This window comes from Atta colombica, unplaced genomic scaffold, assembly GCF_001594045.1.
Source record: "Atta colombica isolate Treedump-2 unplaced genomic scaffold, Acol1.0 scaffold10, whole genome shotgun sequence".
Lineage (NCBI taxonomy): Eukaryota > Metazoa > Arthropoda > Insecta > Hymenoptera > Formicidae > Atta > Atta colombica.
Genome location: NW_017259184.1, coordinates 331,202 through 345,875, shown reverse-complemented (window position 1 = coordinate 345,875; position 14,674 = coordinate 331,202). Strand labels below are relative to the sequence as shown.

At 34.1% G+C, this 14,674-nt stretch overlaps 2 protein-coding genes and 1 long non-coding RNA gene across 5 annotated transcripts; 2 read left to right on the top strand and 1 right to left on the bottom strand.

Moving 5' to 3' along the window:
• The first annotated feature begins 31 nt into the window (after positions 1 to 31).
• Positions 32 to 2,109, top strand: LOC108684364. Its single transcript, XR_001931632.1, has 2 exons — positions 32 to 455; positions 592 to 2,109. It is a non-coding gene; the product is annotated as an uncharacterized LOC108684364 (long non-coding RNA).
• Positions 2,110 to 2,821: 712 nt separating this feature from the next.
• Positions 2,822 to 6,224, top strand: LOC108684340 (transmembrane protein 64). Of its 2 annotated transcripts, XM_018188617.1 has the most exons (5): positions 2,822 to 3,024; positions 3,478 to 3,766; positions 3,828 to 4,068; positions 4,606 to 4,767; positions 4,838 to 6,224. In XM_018188617.1, exons 2-5 carry the CDS (start codon positions 3,597 to 3,599, stop codon positions 5,000 to 5,002), a joined length of 738 nt encoding a protein of 245 aa, XP_018044106.1. In that variant the 5' UTR covers positions 2,822 to 3,024; positions 3,478 to 3,596; the 3' UTR covers positions 5,003 to 6,224. The 2 variants fall into 2 exon arrangements, with proteins under 2 accessions (XP_018044106.1, XP_018044098.1); XM_018188609.1 differs by having other exon boundaries at positions 3,478 to 4,068.
• A 1,259-nt stretch (positions 6,225 to 7,483) lies between these two features.
• On the bottom strand, positions 7,484 to 13,916 carry LOC108684296 (muskelin). 2 transcript variants are annotated; one of them, XM_018188551.1, is made up of 12 exons: positions 13,828 to 13,916; positions 13,581 to 13,650; positions 13,376 to 13,518; positions 12,616 to 12,820; positions 12,196 to 12,388; positions 11,864 to 12,099; positions 10,687 to 10,967; positions 10,152 to 10,320; positions 9,829 to 10,035; positions 9,060 to 9,251; positions 8,718 to 8,960; positions 7,484 to 8,478 (listed from the first exon to the last, which is right to left on the bottom strand). In XM_018188551.1, the coding sequence occupies exons 1-12, from the start codon at positions 13,914 to 13,916 to the stop codon at positions 8,248 to 8,250; spliced, it is 2,259 nt and encodes a 752-aa protein (XP_018044040.1). In that variant the 3' UTR covers positions 7,484 to 8,247. The 2 variants fall into 2 exon arrangements, with proteins under 2 accessions (XP_018044040.1, XP_018044049.1); XM_018188560.1 differs by having other exon boundaries at positions 13,824 to 13,867.
• Between the last annotated feature and the right edge of the window lie 758 nt (positions 13,917 to 14,674).

The following is a 14,674-nucleotide window of genomic DNA, read 5'->3' as shown; positions in this document are numbered from 1 at the left end:
GTGTGGGGGGAGAGAGAGAGAGAGAGAGAGAGAGAGAGAGAGAGAGAGAGAGAGAGAGAGAGAGAGAGAGAGGAAAGGAAGAAAAATCGAGATATAGTCTCGATGGAATTTGTCCGACATTCGGCTTCCTCATACTCCATTGCATAGACGATAATTTTGTGAAGCACACTTACGGCCGATGCGAACTACGAGCTTGGAAAAATAATATATATCGATACACTTTCATAATCGCCTGTCAGATTACTGCCGATAATGATATTTTGCAATAGGCCTGCAAACATTTTGCACTTGTATGCTCCACGAGACACACACATCGGACTTTTTTATACGTATATACGTATATACTAAACGACAAAGAACAACTCCGGGCTCGCAGTTGGAAGTGCGGTAGGTGTGCGAAGGAGTATTCATACGACATACACAACATATCCACACACGCAACATATAGCAGCAAGGTAATAGGATTACATTGAATACACTACCTCAAATCAATAGTAATATGGATTTACAGTAATAACGGGAAAAAAAAGAGAATCCGCGGTGGTCACGCTCTGCGCCCCCGTTGTTGTTACGAGCCTCGATTCTTTACAGGGTCGCCGACGTTTTTTTACGGGATATATTTCCACCGAAACTTTGTTGAAGGATATATGTATAGTGGATTTATTCGCCTTAAATATTCTCACCTATCTATTAACCCTGGCAGACGCAGGTGTGATTTTATAGAGAATGATAAACGTCTTGGGATTCTGCGATGGTCAGAAATCTATTATAAAAGGGTAAGAAAAAGGGTAAATATGTTATCGAGATCATGACACTTAACTAATTCAAAGATAGTCGTCGCTTGTTTATTAAAAAGTTAAAAACGCTTCAAAAATAGAATATAATTTTCTGATACTAAAATGAAAACAGAAAACAAGCTACAATGTAAGATGAATATATGAATTTCTATATAGCGTTAATGGAGGATTGGGAAGGGGGGTGGTGAAACTGCTCCTCTACTTATACTAATAACTTCTAATTAAAACAAAAACACAGGAATTAAGTATTAAATTGAATGGTGATAAAAAAAATATGGATGAATTTTTATTATTGATAGTAATATACGTTATGGTTTTATTTTTGATATGTAATATCTACCTTGTGTAAGGGTCTGTCTAATCTTTTAAATTTTTATTATTTTTAGTATATTGTAGACGAAGATTTAGTTTAAAACATAAATGTGGCTATAAAGTACACATGTCAGAAAATGATGTGTCCGACAAATTGTGTTAACTTTTTTATAAACAACGAATTAAAATCTCTTGAATGTTACTTGGACATATTTCAAGATCATTGACTTTTGAAGGAATTGATCTTATGAATATTTATCAGAAGAAGAATTATAGAATCTAGAATTCACAGATTCCGTATTCCGTTTTGTTAATCTGAACTGTCTATAATAGAGGAATACAGTTGACGTTTAAATTTATTTATCTATATTCCATCATTAGCATATCAAATAATTGAACGTGAAATCAGGATTAGATGATCGTTTCAGGAGATTTATTGGATCTCCGCCCGTGTTTCCCAGGGTTATGAGGAAAGGACTTACAAATGTACAAATATACTATATTAGGGAAATATTGCGAGGGCGTTGCCGCTGCGGACCTTTAAAAGAGTAGTCCTTCAAATCCAACAACGCTGCCGAATGCCGAACTGAAAAAAAAAAGAAAAAGAAAGAAAGAAAAGTATCAAGAAGTATCTTTGCAGCAGAGAATGATGATAGGGATGATTTATTGACTACATTCATAGTCTTTGAAGAGTAATGACGTTTGATTTATATATTGGTGAATTTTTCTGTAATTTTATGTACAACTATATAAAATGACAATTCTCAACGTGTGAACGAGAGAGATTGTGAGAACGGAGAGCGAAAGAGAGAAATAAAGGGTGCGATAGAGAAAGAAAGAGCGTGAGAGAGAAAGTTTACCTTGTACATTTACAAATTGTGGTTATTACGAATGAATTATTATGATTATTAATTATTATTATTATCACGGATTATACTATGATTATTATTATCATGTAGAATGCTTCTTACTGACTGAATAAAATGTTTTCAATGTCTAAGATTGTCACCTTTTCAATATTATACAAATTTTATTATATTTCTTTAATATTTACATGTTAAGACATCAAGATAATTACATTCTGATTTTCTTTATTATCGCAGTATCTAAAAAGATCCTAAATTATATCTCAGAAATTGTAAACTTGAATTAGAAAAAAAATTGATAAACGAAATAATACTTTCATTATATTTTTTGTTTCCTGTATCCATCTTGTTGTATTTTCAAGAATCTGTAATTATGCATATTGATTAAAATTTTTATTTTTCAAACTTTATATTAACTTATTTTTTTTTTTCATCTTTTAAACGAAAAATTAAAACGGAACGACATTTTTTTCATCTCGAGTTGTAGGATAATTGCATTATCTTACGCCATTTTAATTCCGAATATAAATAATCGGATTTATTCACATTGTTTTTTAAATCCTCAAGAATAAGATAAATATATATTTGAACGTTGGAAAGAAAGAAAGCGAAAATACTGAATATAAGCAACGCGAACAAAGTTTAGTGATTTTAGCTTTATCGTGACGCTAGCGCTATCTATAGGTCCATTTTCGAATCTCGTCCATGCAGATGTATTCCTTTCTTGTCCATTCTTGTGGTTGACGACTGTTTGTCTCTTCTGAATAATTATTTACAGCAATCTAGTTAATTAATTAAAAAATAGAGATTATATATTTTCTATTTATAGCGAAATGACAACTTTAAGAGCAGTCGATTAAATAGTTAAATAGTTACGTTTACGTTTCTACTGTTTTGCGTCTTTTAATAGGTTTATTGACATGTTGCCAAATAACATGTTTAACAATCGGAATTTCATGTGTCACGTTCTTCCTAAACAAATTTATATGCATTTCGCATTATGGGTTGAAGTGTAAGTCAGATTCACTTCCCTCCATCGATGTTGCAAGGTAAAATAATTAATCTTCGACTTTATGAAAATTATTTAAAATATCTGAGTAATCTATGTGTGATCATTAATTTTTTACATTAACTTTATTATTTTAATTTTTTTTTTGGCAATTTAAGCTGAAGTAAATAAATTCTATTCTACTATTTAAACAATAGAAGAGATGAACCTCTTTTGTGTGTGTGTGTGTGTGTGTGTGTGTGTGTGTGTGTGTGTGTGTGTGTGTGTGTGTGTGATCATTACTTTTTTACATTAATTATCATTTTCATTGTTCTTTCTTGGCAATTTAAGTTGAAGTAAATAAGTTCTATTATTTTAAGCAGAATGGAAGAGATGAATTTCTTGTGTGATCTTATTTTTTAATATTAATTATAATTATTTTTTAGCAATATACAAATATAAGCTGAAGTAAATAGATTCTATTCTGTTTTAATTAATTATTTGATTTTTTAAGCACGTTACTATCAAGGACTAGCTGCTCACTGATATAGTAGAGAATATTGTAGAGAGAAACATGGACCAGATCGTTGATATAGATGATGTTGAGACTGGAATGCGTTCTTCCAAGAGTTCATGGATACCCTTTGGTTGTATCAGCTCGAACTCAATATGCTACGTCGTGATTACAATCACGACTCTGGCCTTCCTTGGCATCATTGTCTTCATCTGCAGGGACTACATAAAACTGCTGCTCTACTGGATCGAGCATCAGAATGCCTGGATCATCGCTGTGATCTTCATAGGTCTGTTCACGGTGGTGTCATTCCCGATTGTGATTGGCTATCTGTTCCTCATTGTCGCCAGTGGCTACCTGTTCGGTGTGATACGCGGCATGGCGATTGTCATACTCTCCGCTAATCTTGGCATAGTGATTGCTCATGTCACCCTGGGTCTACTGTCCACCAGGCTACCGATTGGTGCCCTCCTGCAGAGCAACACTGCGAGAGCGATACTTCGCGTGATATCCGGGTCCCAGGCTTTCAAGATCGTCCTGTTCGCGCGGCTCACCCCGATTCCGTTCGGTCTTCAGAATACTATTTTTGCAGTATGTACTGTGGAACGTTCGTCGTACACAGAGTGTATGCTTAATGTGATTAGATATTTTTGAATCTAAAACGGGAAATTTTGGCTACTTTTCGTTTTTTTAGGAGACTCAATTCTTACAAGATAACTTCTGTATCTCTTTTCTTTCCAATATGAAAAAAAAAGAGGAAAGATGACCCAAGAAGTTCAATTAAAGAGACAATTCAATTAAACAAATCTAGTAACTGTATTATAGACTTTGCTGTTTTCCTTTTAGGAAAAAGATTTAGGAAATTGATATAAATGATGTTCTATCTTATTATTCATTAATGTCATAGAACGATTTCGGATAAAATGACCTGTCGTTTGTGTCGACTGTGTCTCTTCTACATTTAGATGTTGAATGAGACAACAAGTATCTTGAGACAGAGAGAGAGAGAGAGAGAGAGAGAGAGAGAGAGAGAGAGAGAGGGAGGGGGGGGGGGGGCAATCTAGTCACATTAAGTATCTCTCACATGTAATTCAGGACAATGTTATGTATATTTATGTGTATGATTAGGTCAGTAACATAGGTGGTTTTCATTACCACGTAGCCAGTGCGATAGGTTTATTGCCTGCCCAGCTGGTCAACGTTTATCTAGGCAGCAGTCTGAGGTCGATGCAGGATGTATTGGAGGATAGATCCACGGCGGCGACTGGCTACGTAGTATTTTGTTTCCAGGTGCGTCGTATGTCCTTAAACTTTCGCAGAAGGAATTAAAGTAATAATTTTTTTTCGCTGTGTGTTGTAGATATTAATAGGAGTCTCGCTGATGGTTTATATTGTACAGAAAGCACGAAAGGAGCTTCAGTTGACGTTGTTCGAGGCCGATCTCGCATCCATGGCGAATTCCCCTCATTACATTCTGGATGGTCTACCAGACTCTAAGATAATTTTAACGAATCTAATTGCGTAATTTTTTTTTTATGAACGTTACAAGCATTTTTGACAATTCTTTTATACGAGCAACAGCTCCGATTTCTTTCTCCAGTTATTATATTTCTAACATTATTAATCTGTGTATCTTCCAGAAGTGATTTTATTAAGACTTATTGATGGTGCTTTCGAAAATTTAGACTCTTGAATGTGACATTATGCAGGAATCTGTTATCGGAGATAGTACGTATTAAGTCTTACCAAAGCTAACGTGATTTTAGTACCAAACAAAGCTCATAGAGCATGCAACGCGTGCATGTATATTTTGTCATAAACAAAGATGGAACGAAGAGTTTACACGGAACTGCAAATCCAATGTATAAAGCTTCCTTGCAATAAGAGCATATTACTTTATATATTGCTCATATATATATCTAAGATTAATGATAGAGACTGAAACTTTACTATTACTTTATTTATACACTTTTTGTAATATTATTGATCAATTATTGAGGTGCGTTTGAGGAAACACTCTATCGCTATTTGTGCCATTTTAATTTTATTGTTCCCGAGATAACAAAGTGTGTCTTAGTAAAATCATGCAAATCTATGATTACTTATGATGTTAAAAACTTGTGTATTTATTTCCATTTCGAATATACCAACACAGGCAATAATGAATATGCTAGCAAACGGCAAGGTAAGCCGCATCTTGCAAGCAGCATCAAAGATATCTTGCATTGTCAGCAATATGATAGTATTGATGAGCCTAGTATTGTGAGCCTATATGATAACAATTTGATGATGAAGACTTTAAAGTTATTGGCAAGTTGCTAAAGTCATCGTGAAAACATTAACTGTCAACAAATGTAGACTCCGTTGCTGCAATTCTGAGCAATACATTTATTTGCGAGCAATTTGCCAACAAGATAGACACGTTGCTATCTGGGTCATTAGACATAAAATAAGGAGTGACACAAATAGAATGACATAAATAGCGCTAATGTCTCACCAAATGCATTCTTTCTCTCAGTTTTTTTATAGTCCGAAACGTAGTGGAAAAAACCCCACTATGATTCGAAATATGTTGTTAATGATATTTAATGTGCATTTGTCCGTTGTTTTTTTTCGTGCAATATATTCAGTTTGTACATTATATTATAAAGAGATATACAGAGTTATCCATATGATGTAATTCTGAAAGGAGAATGCGTCCCGATGATAGGAATGAAAAAAAAACGAATAAATTTCTCATTCTTTAACCGAAGTTTACGTGAGTAAATAAATTCCAAACTTGCAGTCCTTTTCTCTTTGTCTTATACTTTGTAAACATTTATTATCTGACTAGAACTTCGGATGTATGTATATCCACGTTTTTCGCTCGCGTTCCAAAGAATTTTGCGTATGTTATCTGTACTATATAGTGCGTACAAGCAACCGACCTGGTCCTTCCAACTTTGAGATGTTTAATATATCGTATTATGTACGTATTTAGAGGAATGGCGGCGTTGTCTCATTTTTATGCCTGCGTACACTTTCGTTTCATCTCTCTACTCATATATTTTTTTTCTGTATATATATATATACTCTCCGTTCATTTTTTTTTACAATTCCATTATCTAACTTAGCGTAACTGGAATCACATTATAAAAATCGTCTCGACGTTCCTTATCATCATATAATCGTGTATGTACAAAGATAAAGCGCGGCCGGATACTCTTACCTGCTATATAATTTTTGCTTCTACATCTTACAATATATATATAATTGCATCGTTCTCGCATCTACGCCTCAGTAATGTTTTAAGCTCGCGAGAGGCTGATTATGTATATACAATGTACAACATGCATTTTAGCTGATGAACAATTAAGTGTAATAGTAAGTGTACTGACAATTGACACGGAAATAGATCGTGATTCGTCATCATTTTCATCAGGTATTTACATGCTAACGAAAAGTAGTTCCTGAAATTTACTTGGATATCTTATCATAGTTGATCGTTTGTGGAGAGAAGCTGAAAGCCTTTGGGGAAGTCAAAAGTGTGAAGTCGATTGTTAACTCGTGTCGACGTTTGCATGCAATAATAACACTTTAAGATTTCACATTTCTTAGAAGGCATTTTCGGTGAATGAACTTATTCTTAGATTATGAAAAACGGGATAACGAAGCTGCTATATCTAAGAATAAATCATTTTACAAGAGAAAATGGATCGATATATTTATGGGATATTTCATTCAACTCGATTACATGAAATATCCCTTGTTGCTTTTAACAATGCAGGAGATACATAAGGAAGCAATTACTTAATTGGAAGGAATATTATGATCAGTACAATAAAATTTCTATATTCAATTAATTATAATATTCGTATAAAAATTTCCTTATTTAATTAATTATAATTCAAAATCATAATCAATTAAATTAAGTAACGATTAAACTAATTATAATTTGAGATTACAATTAACTAAAGAAGGAAATTTTATATGTAACTGACCATAACATTTTCTGTTTCTTCGTCACATCTCTCTGTAAGCCAGAAAACCGCTAGACTTCAGATTAAGAGTTACAATTTGTTGCGTTTAACGAAGCTATACAATAATTTGTTGGCTTACATACTTTTGGTAAAAAGTAACATATTGTGTCAAGTGTTTGAAATTAAATCATGACGCTTTAATTAACAGCTTCCTTAATGTGCTATCTCTAGCCTTAAATCTCCCTTCAATTCACACTCGACGAGAAATATATTATTTCAGCAAACATAATAACAACAACAATTTTATGGCCACATTATAAACACATAGCTACATAGAATATAGAAGAGATTATATATAAAATTGATCTCTAGTTTACTTATACATATCAGCTAACCAGTCCATTAGAAAGCTATCGATATCACAAAGTTCTCGATTTCAAACAAGTGTAGATAAGTATAAATGACACATGGAGTGCTTTGTCCTGAATCGCTTTTCCGGTTCATTAAGAAAAACAGAGAAAAAACTCTTTAACAAGCGTATTATAAGATGAAATAAATAAAATTGTGAGAGGCAGTTTTATAAATGTTGAATCCGAAATCTACTGCAACCAATTCTTTTTTCTCCCATGATTAACACAACAAGTCGAAAGTAGAAAAATAAATCGTATCACAAACATGGCGAGGCTCGTCGTAAATCTACAAAAATGAGGATTACCAGCTGTAACGAGGATTATTGAACAAAAGAAGAAATTATGTGATGTGAACAAAGAACATTCCATCGTCAAGGTCTCATGACCTGCTCGTTGCGTCATTATAACGGCAGGAGATCGATCAGATTCGCCCGCGGCTGCGTTAATGATTCCGGGAAAAATTCCGCGAGTTTGTTGTATAGCTCAGTTCGCAAGTTATGTACATCACGCGCGTTCGTGCACTGTTGCGTTGTCACGCCAGTCGTCAGCTCATTCAGAATCGTGCTCGAATGGGAGGCATCCTCCAGTGAATTATTCTGTTTCCGGAATAAGATCGATGTCAAGAGTTGAAACTACGAAGGAAAGACTGTGATTAGTGAGACGATACTATGCTTAGCGATTAATATAATCACGATGATAAACATAAAAATAAATAAATAAAGGCTGCGATCAAAGTCTCACTACAAAACTTCTTTAAAGCGTTTGATTGACAATTAGAAAAAAGAATTTTATAAATTGACCAATCAAAAATTGCTGTAAAGCATTTGTAACATCGCGTTAATTGTATTCGTAGAAACATATATGAATATACCTCTTTTGTTTGTTGTGTGTCACTGTGGTCGATAATTTCGAAGATCTTTGTTTGCAGGTACTCGAGGGCTTCTATACTATTGCTCAGAGCAAGCTCTTTAAACTTATGCTTCCTGATGATTAGTTTGCACCTTTTCAAAATTTGTTCGCCCGTGGGTCGACGTAGTTCCAATTGCCAAAAGTCATCGAGTCGCAAATTTGGAAGGCAGGATCTGCCGGGATTGCCGCCGAATAGAAAGTGAACCTAACGCCGAACAGAAATTGTTGAATCGATCGGCAAACGAATTATTTATTTAAAGCAGCAATAAAAGAACACAATTATTAAGTACAATTTACAACGTACCTTTCTAGTGTGATCATAAACGAGCTGATGTGCAAATCGCGGACACGGTTCGTAATCCTGCATCTTGCTCCAGTATTTTTCACCAACGTTTTCATTACGATATATACAAGACCATTTACTGTTCTGAATATTGTATACCCAAAAAGAATTTTGCACATTGTCGTCCCTCTTATCTTTGTCTTTGCTCAAACCCTGAAAAATACACACACACACACGCACACACGCGCGCGCGCACACACACACACGCGCACACACACACCCACCCACACCCACACACACACACATACACACACACATACACACAAATTATATTATTTATATATTTTAATGATTTATATAATATATACAATGTATATTATATACAAATATAATATACAGAGTTTATTTTAATCTTTACAGATAAGTATTTCGAAAATTTTACCACAAGAATATTCCAAATAAAAATTATATGATATAAAGAGGGATGTTTCCCTCTATATCATACAACTCTTATTTACAATCTTTCTTGGTAAAATATTTGTATATTTACCTGTTAAAATTAAAATGAATCACTTATATCTTTTATATAAACATAACTTTTATATAACTTTTATAATTTAAAATATCATTTATATAATATATAAAGAACATCAAATTAATTATTTACGAAATTCAGGTTGTAAGAATTTATATAATCCTGAGAAAATTTTTTCTTTAGTTTTATACAATAGCAAATTTCACATATTAATTAAATTGCATCTTAAATTAATAATCTCTACGAGATACAAACCGACAGAACATAAATCTCGCCGAGTTCGGGATCGATGGTCGCTCTCTGCGTAAATCCAGCCGCGGGAACATGATTAGAATCCTTCGTCGTACCGAACTCGTTATAACTTATATACTCGACATGTTGCGTATCAACCTCATACGTGAAGAAATCGCTGAGATATTCCTTTCCTCTCTGACCGGCGAATATGTATAGTTTTCTCGACCGCTGGAACAAGATCCCACTTTACAAAAATCTCGCCATGATTTGTGAATTTGCTTGTTATTATTTCTTTCGTACACTAAAGAAACAAAATCGAAGGAGGGAAGATATGGGATACCAACCGGGTGAAACAGCATGGAATGACCAGCGCGGGATCTGTAAATAGGCATGTCTCTCGAGCATTGTTTATCAGCAATATCACAGGCGAGTCTGACCCACGTGCCGGTTGGCACATGGTAAGAATACAGTCCCGAGAAATGCGGTTCCGGTATTACACTGTGTTCGTCGGCACTATGTGAATCAGAAGAATGATGTCAAAGATATAGTAAGGCCCGATTCCACCAATGTAAGATTAACTTTAATCTCGATTCAAATTACTATTATCTTTTTCTAATATCCATTTCTACGAATGTAGATCAACTTTAATCTCGATTCAACTTATCTTCAACTTTTTTTAATTCTTAGAACTAAAAAAAAAAAAAAGAATTAGTTGAAGGTTAAAATTAACTACATTGACAGAAACAGGCATAATTCTAAGAATTAGAAAAAGATAAACAAGTTACATCAAGATTAAAGTCAATCTTACATCGGATGGACAAAATCTAATCTGTATAATCCTCTAAATCCATTTCTTCTAATTCTCTGCAACTTACTTACCTATTCTGATGAGTCAGTACTCGTCCGCCAAAAACATAGATAGTTCGCTTCTCTACGTCCATCGACATTTGATGGTCAAATACAAGCGGTGGCCCGCCTATCGTCCCGGTGTCCTCTGAGATTTGCGTCCATTTATTCGACTCAATATCATAAACGTAAAAGTCACTTTTTAAATTTTCGCAAGTACGATACTGCGTATCCAAGTACCTGCCCAATGTGAAGAGCTGCCGTCTCTGCGGATCTAAGCACATCTTATGGCATGAACGCGCGCTAGGTCCTCCCTAGGAATCATAGATTGTTGTAAATATGACGAAAATAAAAGACCTGTTTTTTTGTTTGAGAATTAAACTTTTTGTACTTTCTTTTGTCTTAAAGATAAATCATGCTAAAAGTTTAGTTCTAGAGTATAGAAAAAGAACAGGTCTGAAATAAAATGTGCATACATCTGGTGCCTGATAATTTTGTAGACAAAACATATTTACTAAAATTGTAATACGAAGAAATCTTCAAAAGACGTAATTGTGAAATTCATTTTCACAAATCTTTTTAGTTACATTTTTTTTATACTTTATATTTAAAAATTCTGCTTTATTCATAAAGAACTCATTAATGATTGTTTTTTCAAAATATTATTTGATATTCTCAAAGAAACACCTTATTGAATTTATCAAGCACATTGTTTACATGCTGGCGGAACGTGATATGCGTGCAATATAGAAGACAAGATATTAATTATATATTATTCTGTACTATGATTCTGTAATTCTTCTAAGGGACATATTTATTACATATTTTCTTGGTGTTATAAAATTAATATAGTATTTTGGTAATTTTTTTCAGAAAGGAAGTAAAATAAATTTAAAAACTAATCATTCTACACTGTAATTAAATTAGACAGAAAAAATTTCTTTACATAAATAAGACATATCAAGGAATAATGTAGGAATCTTTAGTTTTTCAATTTATCTTACTCCTTCCTTTAAAAAAAAAAAAAAAAAAAAAGAACGGTGTTGGTATTATTATATTGTTATTACGCAGATACTATGATTAAAAAAACTGCGCAATGACAACATAACGATGCTAAACTGATGTTATCATCAAAAGTTACAGAATCGAGGTACTGATATGTTAGACTATGTGTCGTAATGTCGAATGAAATTTATTTAACACTACCGACCACCGCTTCGGTGTCCTTGCATATGAGAGTCCACTTGCCGGCCTCTATGTCGTACGACCACAGGTCAGAGAGGTCCTGATTACCGTCCCATCCACCGAAGAGATAAAGTACTTCAGCCGTTGGATCAAGCACCATCTGATGACCGCCCCGCATCCCGGGCTTGGGCTCGCTGGACGATAACTTTGTCCAAATTGCTCTATAAGTTTGAGCATTGATATAATCGTTTAAGAGTCCCACTAAAAAGCGGATTTAACAATGTATAAGCGTCACGGCTATAAAATGGACACAAATCAAGAGGGAGAAATGACATGATCAGACCATGTAGGACTTACTCGTGAGCGCGTTGCTGATAAAACGCTCCGCCTGTAGATGATCGCCCTTGGTAACCAAAAGTTCATATAGTGTTGACAGTCGTGGATCTTCCAGGGGGACTCCGGTAACTCTCTGCAAAGTTTCCACAATCTCGGGCTGTTCCATTTGCCGGAAGTGTTTCATGCACAGTCTTATTATCTCCTTCTGTCGATACTGTAATACAAAAAAGACTATTAGTTTCAATTAAAAGTCTAAAGTCTCTTTTGTATGAATGTAATTATGAATCAACGCCAGAACAAAAGATTTTTCAGGATAACAAAACTGTAATTTTCCAATTTTTGTTTTTTATGAAATTGATCAGTCCAGAATCCAGAATAATTGTTTATAATTTATTTATAAAAATCTTTGCTTTTTTATTATCTGTTCGATTATGCATTTACCGTATTGAACCACTCGAGACAGGGCTTAATGACCTTGGGGTCATTAATACCAGTTAATCTGATGTGCCATATAGAAAAATTAAAACTGGGACCCCATGATTGCAGCGGAAGAATCTTTACATATCGTATGGGAAAATAATTCGCTTCATTCCCTAAAACATGTTTGAGATCAAATGTCTCTGGTATAGAATCATTCCTCAGCCCACTGAAACAAATGAAACACTTTGGTTAGACAATAAGCATAACAATTGAAAGAGATAGATAAAAGCGTTTATTTCTATTCTAAGACAAGTTTTCTGAGAATATAAAAGTAAATAAAAAAAAAGAAAGTACAATGGAATAAATATATGTACAAAAATAAGTAAAGTTTGGCAAAAGTATTATAATATAAATAATATTTGAAAAACAAGAGGAAAATATATAAAATAGAAATATACAAAATTATAGAGTCAAAGTAGTCATATAAAATAATAGTAGTAGAAAATGTACAAAATTATGCAAAAATAATATAACAGTAATAAATAATATAACAGTAACAATGTATGGAGTAAAGAAATAAAGAATAAAAAATTAATTAAAGGGCCTATTCTGTAACTCTAACAATATCGTTAAATTGTCATTGCACAGCAACTGTTTTTTACTGTATATGAAATCTACGCAATGACACTAACGATATCGTTAAAAGTCGTTAAAAGTTACAAAATAGGTTCCTAAAATGTCAAAAAGAAAGAGAAGAAAGAGAGAGTAATTGTTAGCAAACCTTTCGAGAAGTTCCATCATATTTTCAGGTTCCAAACCACCGAATATCTTAAATTTCTTTATATTACATACATGGGTCTTCTCATATTTGCCGAAAGTAATGCACTTGACGATGGAAGGGCTTTGAAGTTTAAGAATGAGATACTGAAAAGAACAGTCGGCGAGGTAAGCGGCATGTGATGTGAGTCGACATGTGCGATACGTACCTGCGGATGATTGTCGATGTCGGAGGACCAACGTGATGACTGATCCGACGGTATATCAACGATGATATTTCTGAAAAAGACATTGTGCGTGAATGACGATGAATGAAGTTTTGTTATCACAATTCTGACAGACGCAATGGTTTCCGGAATGTTATTTTTAGGTTAGAAAACGCGGTTACTTTAACAAGGAGGTTCATCGACTGTTTCTTGACGAAACAATTTGCAAGAGTTAGAGGCACTCACGTACTCGGGTACATAACAGGAAGAATAACTGGAACACTTGTAAATCCGATACTCCAACACTTTTTGAAAATCACCACTCTCGCTCGACGCCATGTTACATGAATGACATAACCTTCAACATTTGGGCTAATTTGAGCTGCGCTCTCGATTCTATTTGGCGCTCACAACGCTCGATCTTTCATTTCGCATTGCCGGTGTATGCGCATAAAGGTGCCTTTTCATGCTGACTCTCGATCATAGTAGAAAGATTACATGAGGTTTCTTCGCGTCGCATATTCCAACATGCGTCAACATGTTCCTACCAGAGAAAATCAAGAGAGAATGGAGTGGATTTAGCCAGAAGTCGCTATTTGTTGGAGTGAGTAAGAATTATGGTAGAAACAATAGAACATGGTGCTGCACACACTAGTATTGCATCGCACTAGTGTTGTGTGTACGTATTTATACAGTAGTGCATTAATTCACTAGGTCATAGAAACGGCCCGACTTAGCGAAAATAAGAAAATGCAGTACTAAAAAGTTGATAAAAAATTCTGAAAAAATTCTTAGATGAGAAAAACCTACAAAAGACAACATATCTTCGATGAGAAGAAAATAAATGATTTTTATCTTTTGTAGGTTTTTTTGTAAAGTTGATAGTATCTGAATAAAAAATAAACATTGATAAGTCGGGTCGTTACTATGATCCAACGAATTAATGCGCTGTAGTGTATGCATGCACATTTACGGAAGTGAGCGGAAAAATGGTGGAACCAATTAGAGAAGAGAATATTACTCTGTCCCTTGATTCTCTCTGGTTCCTATCTTGGCTCCTACTCAGGCCGCCGTCTCATCAGCGAGACCAATCACAA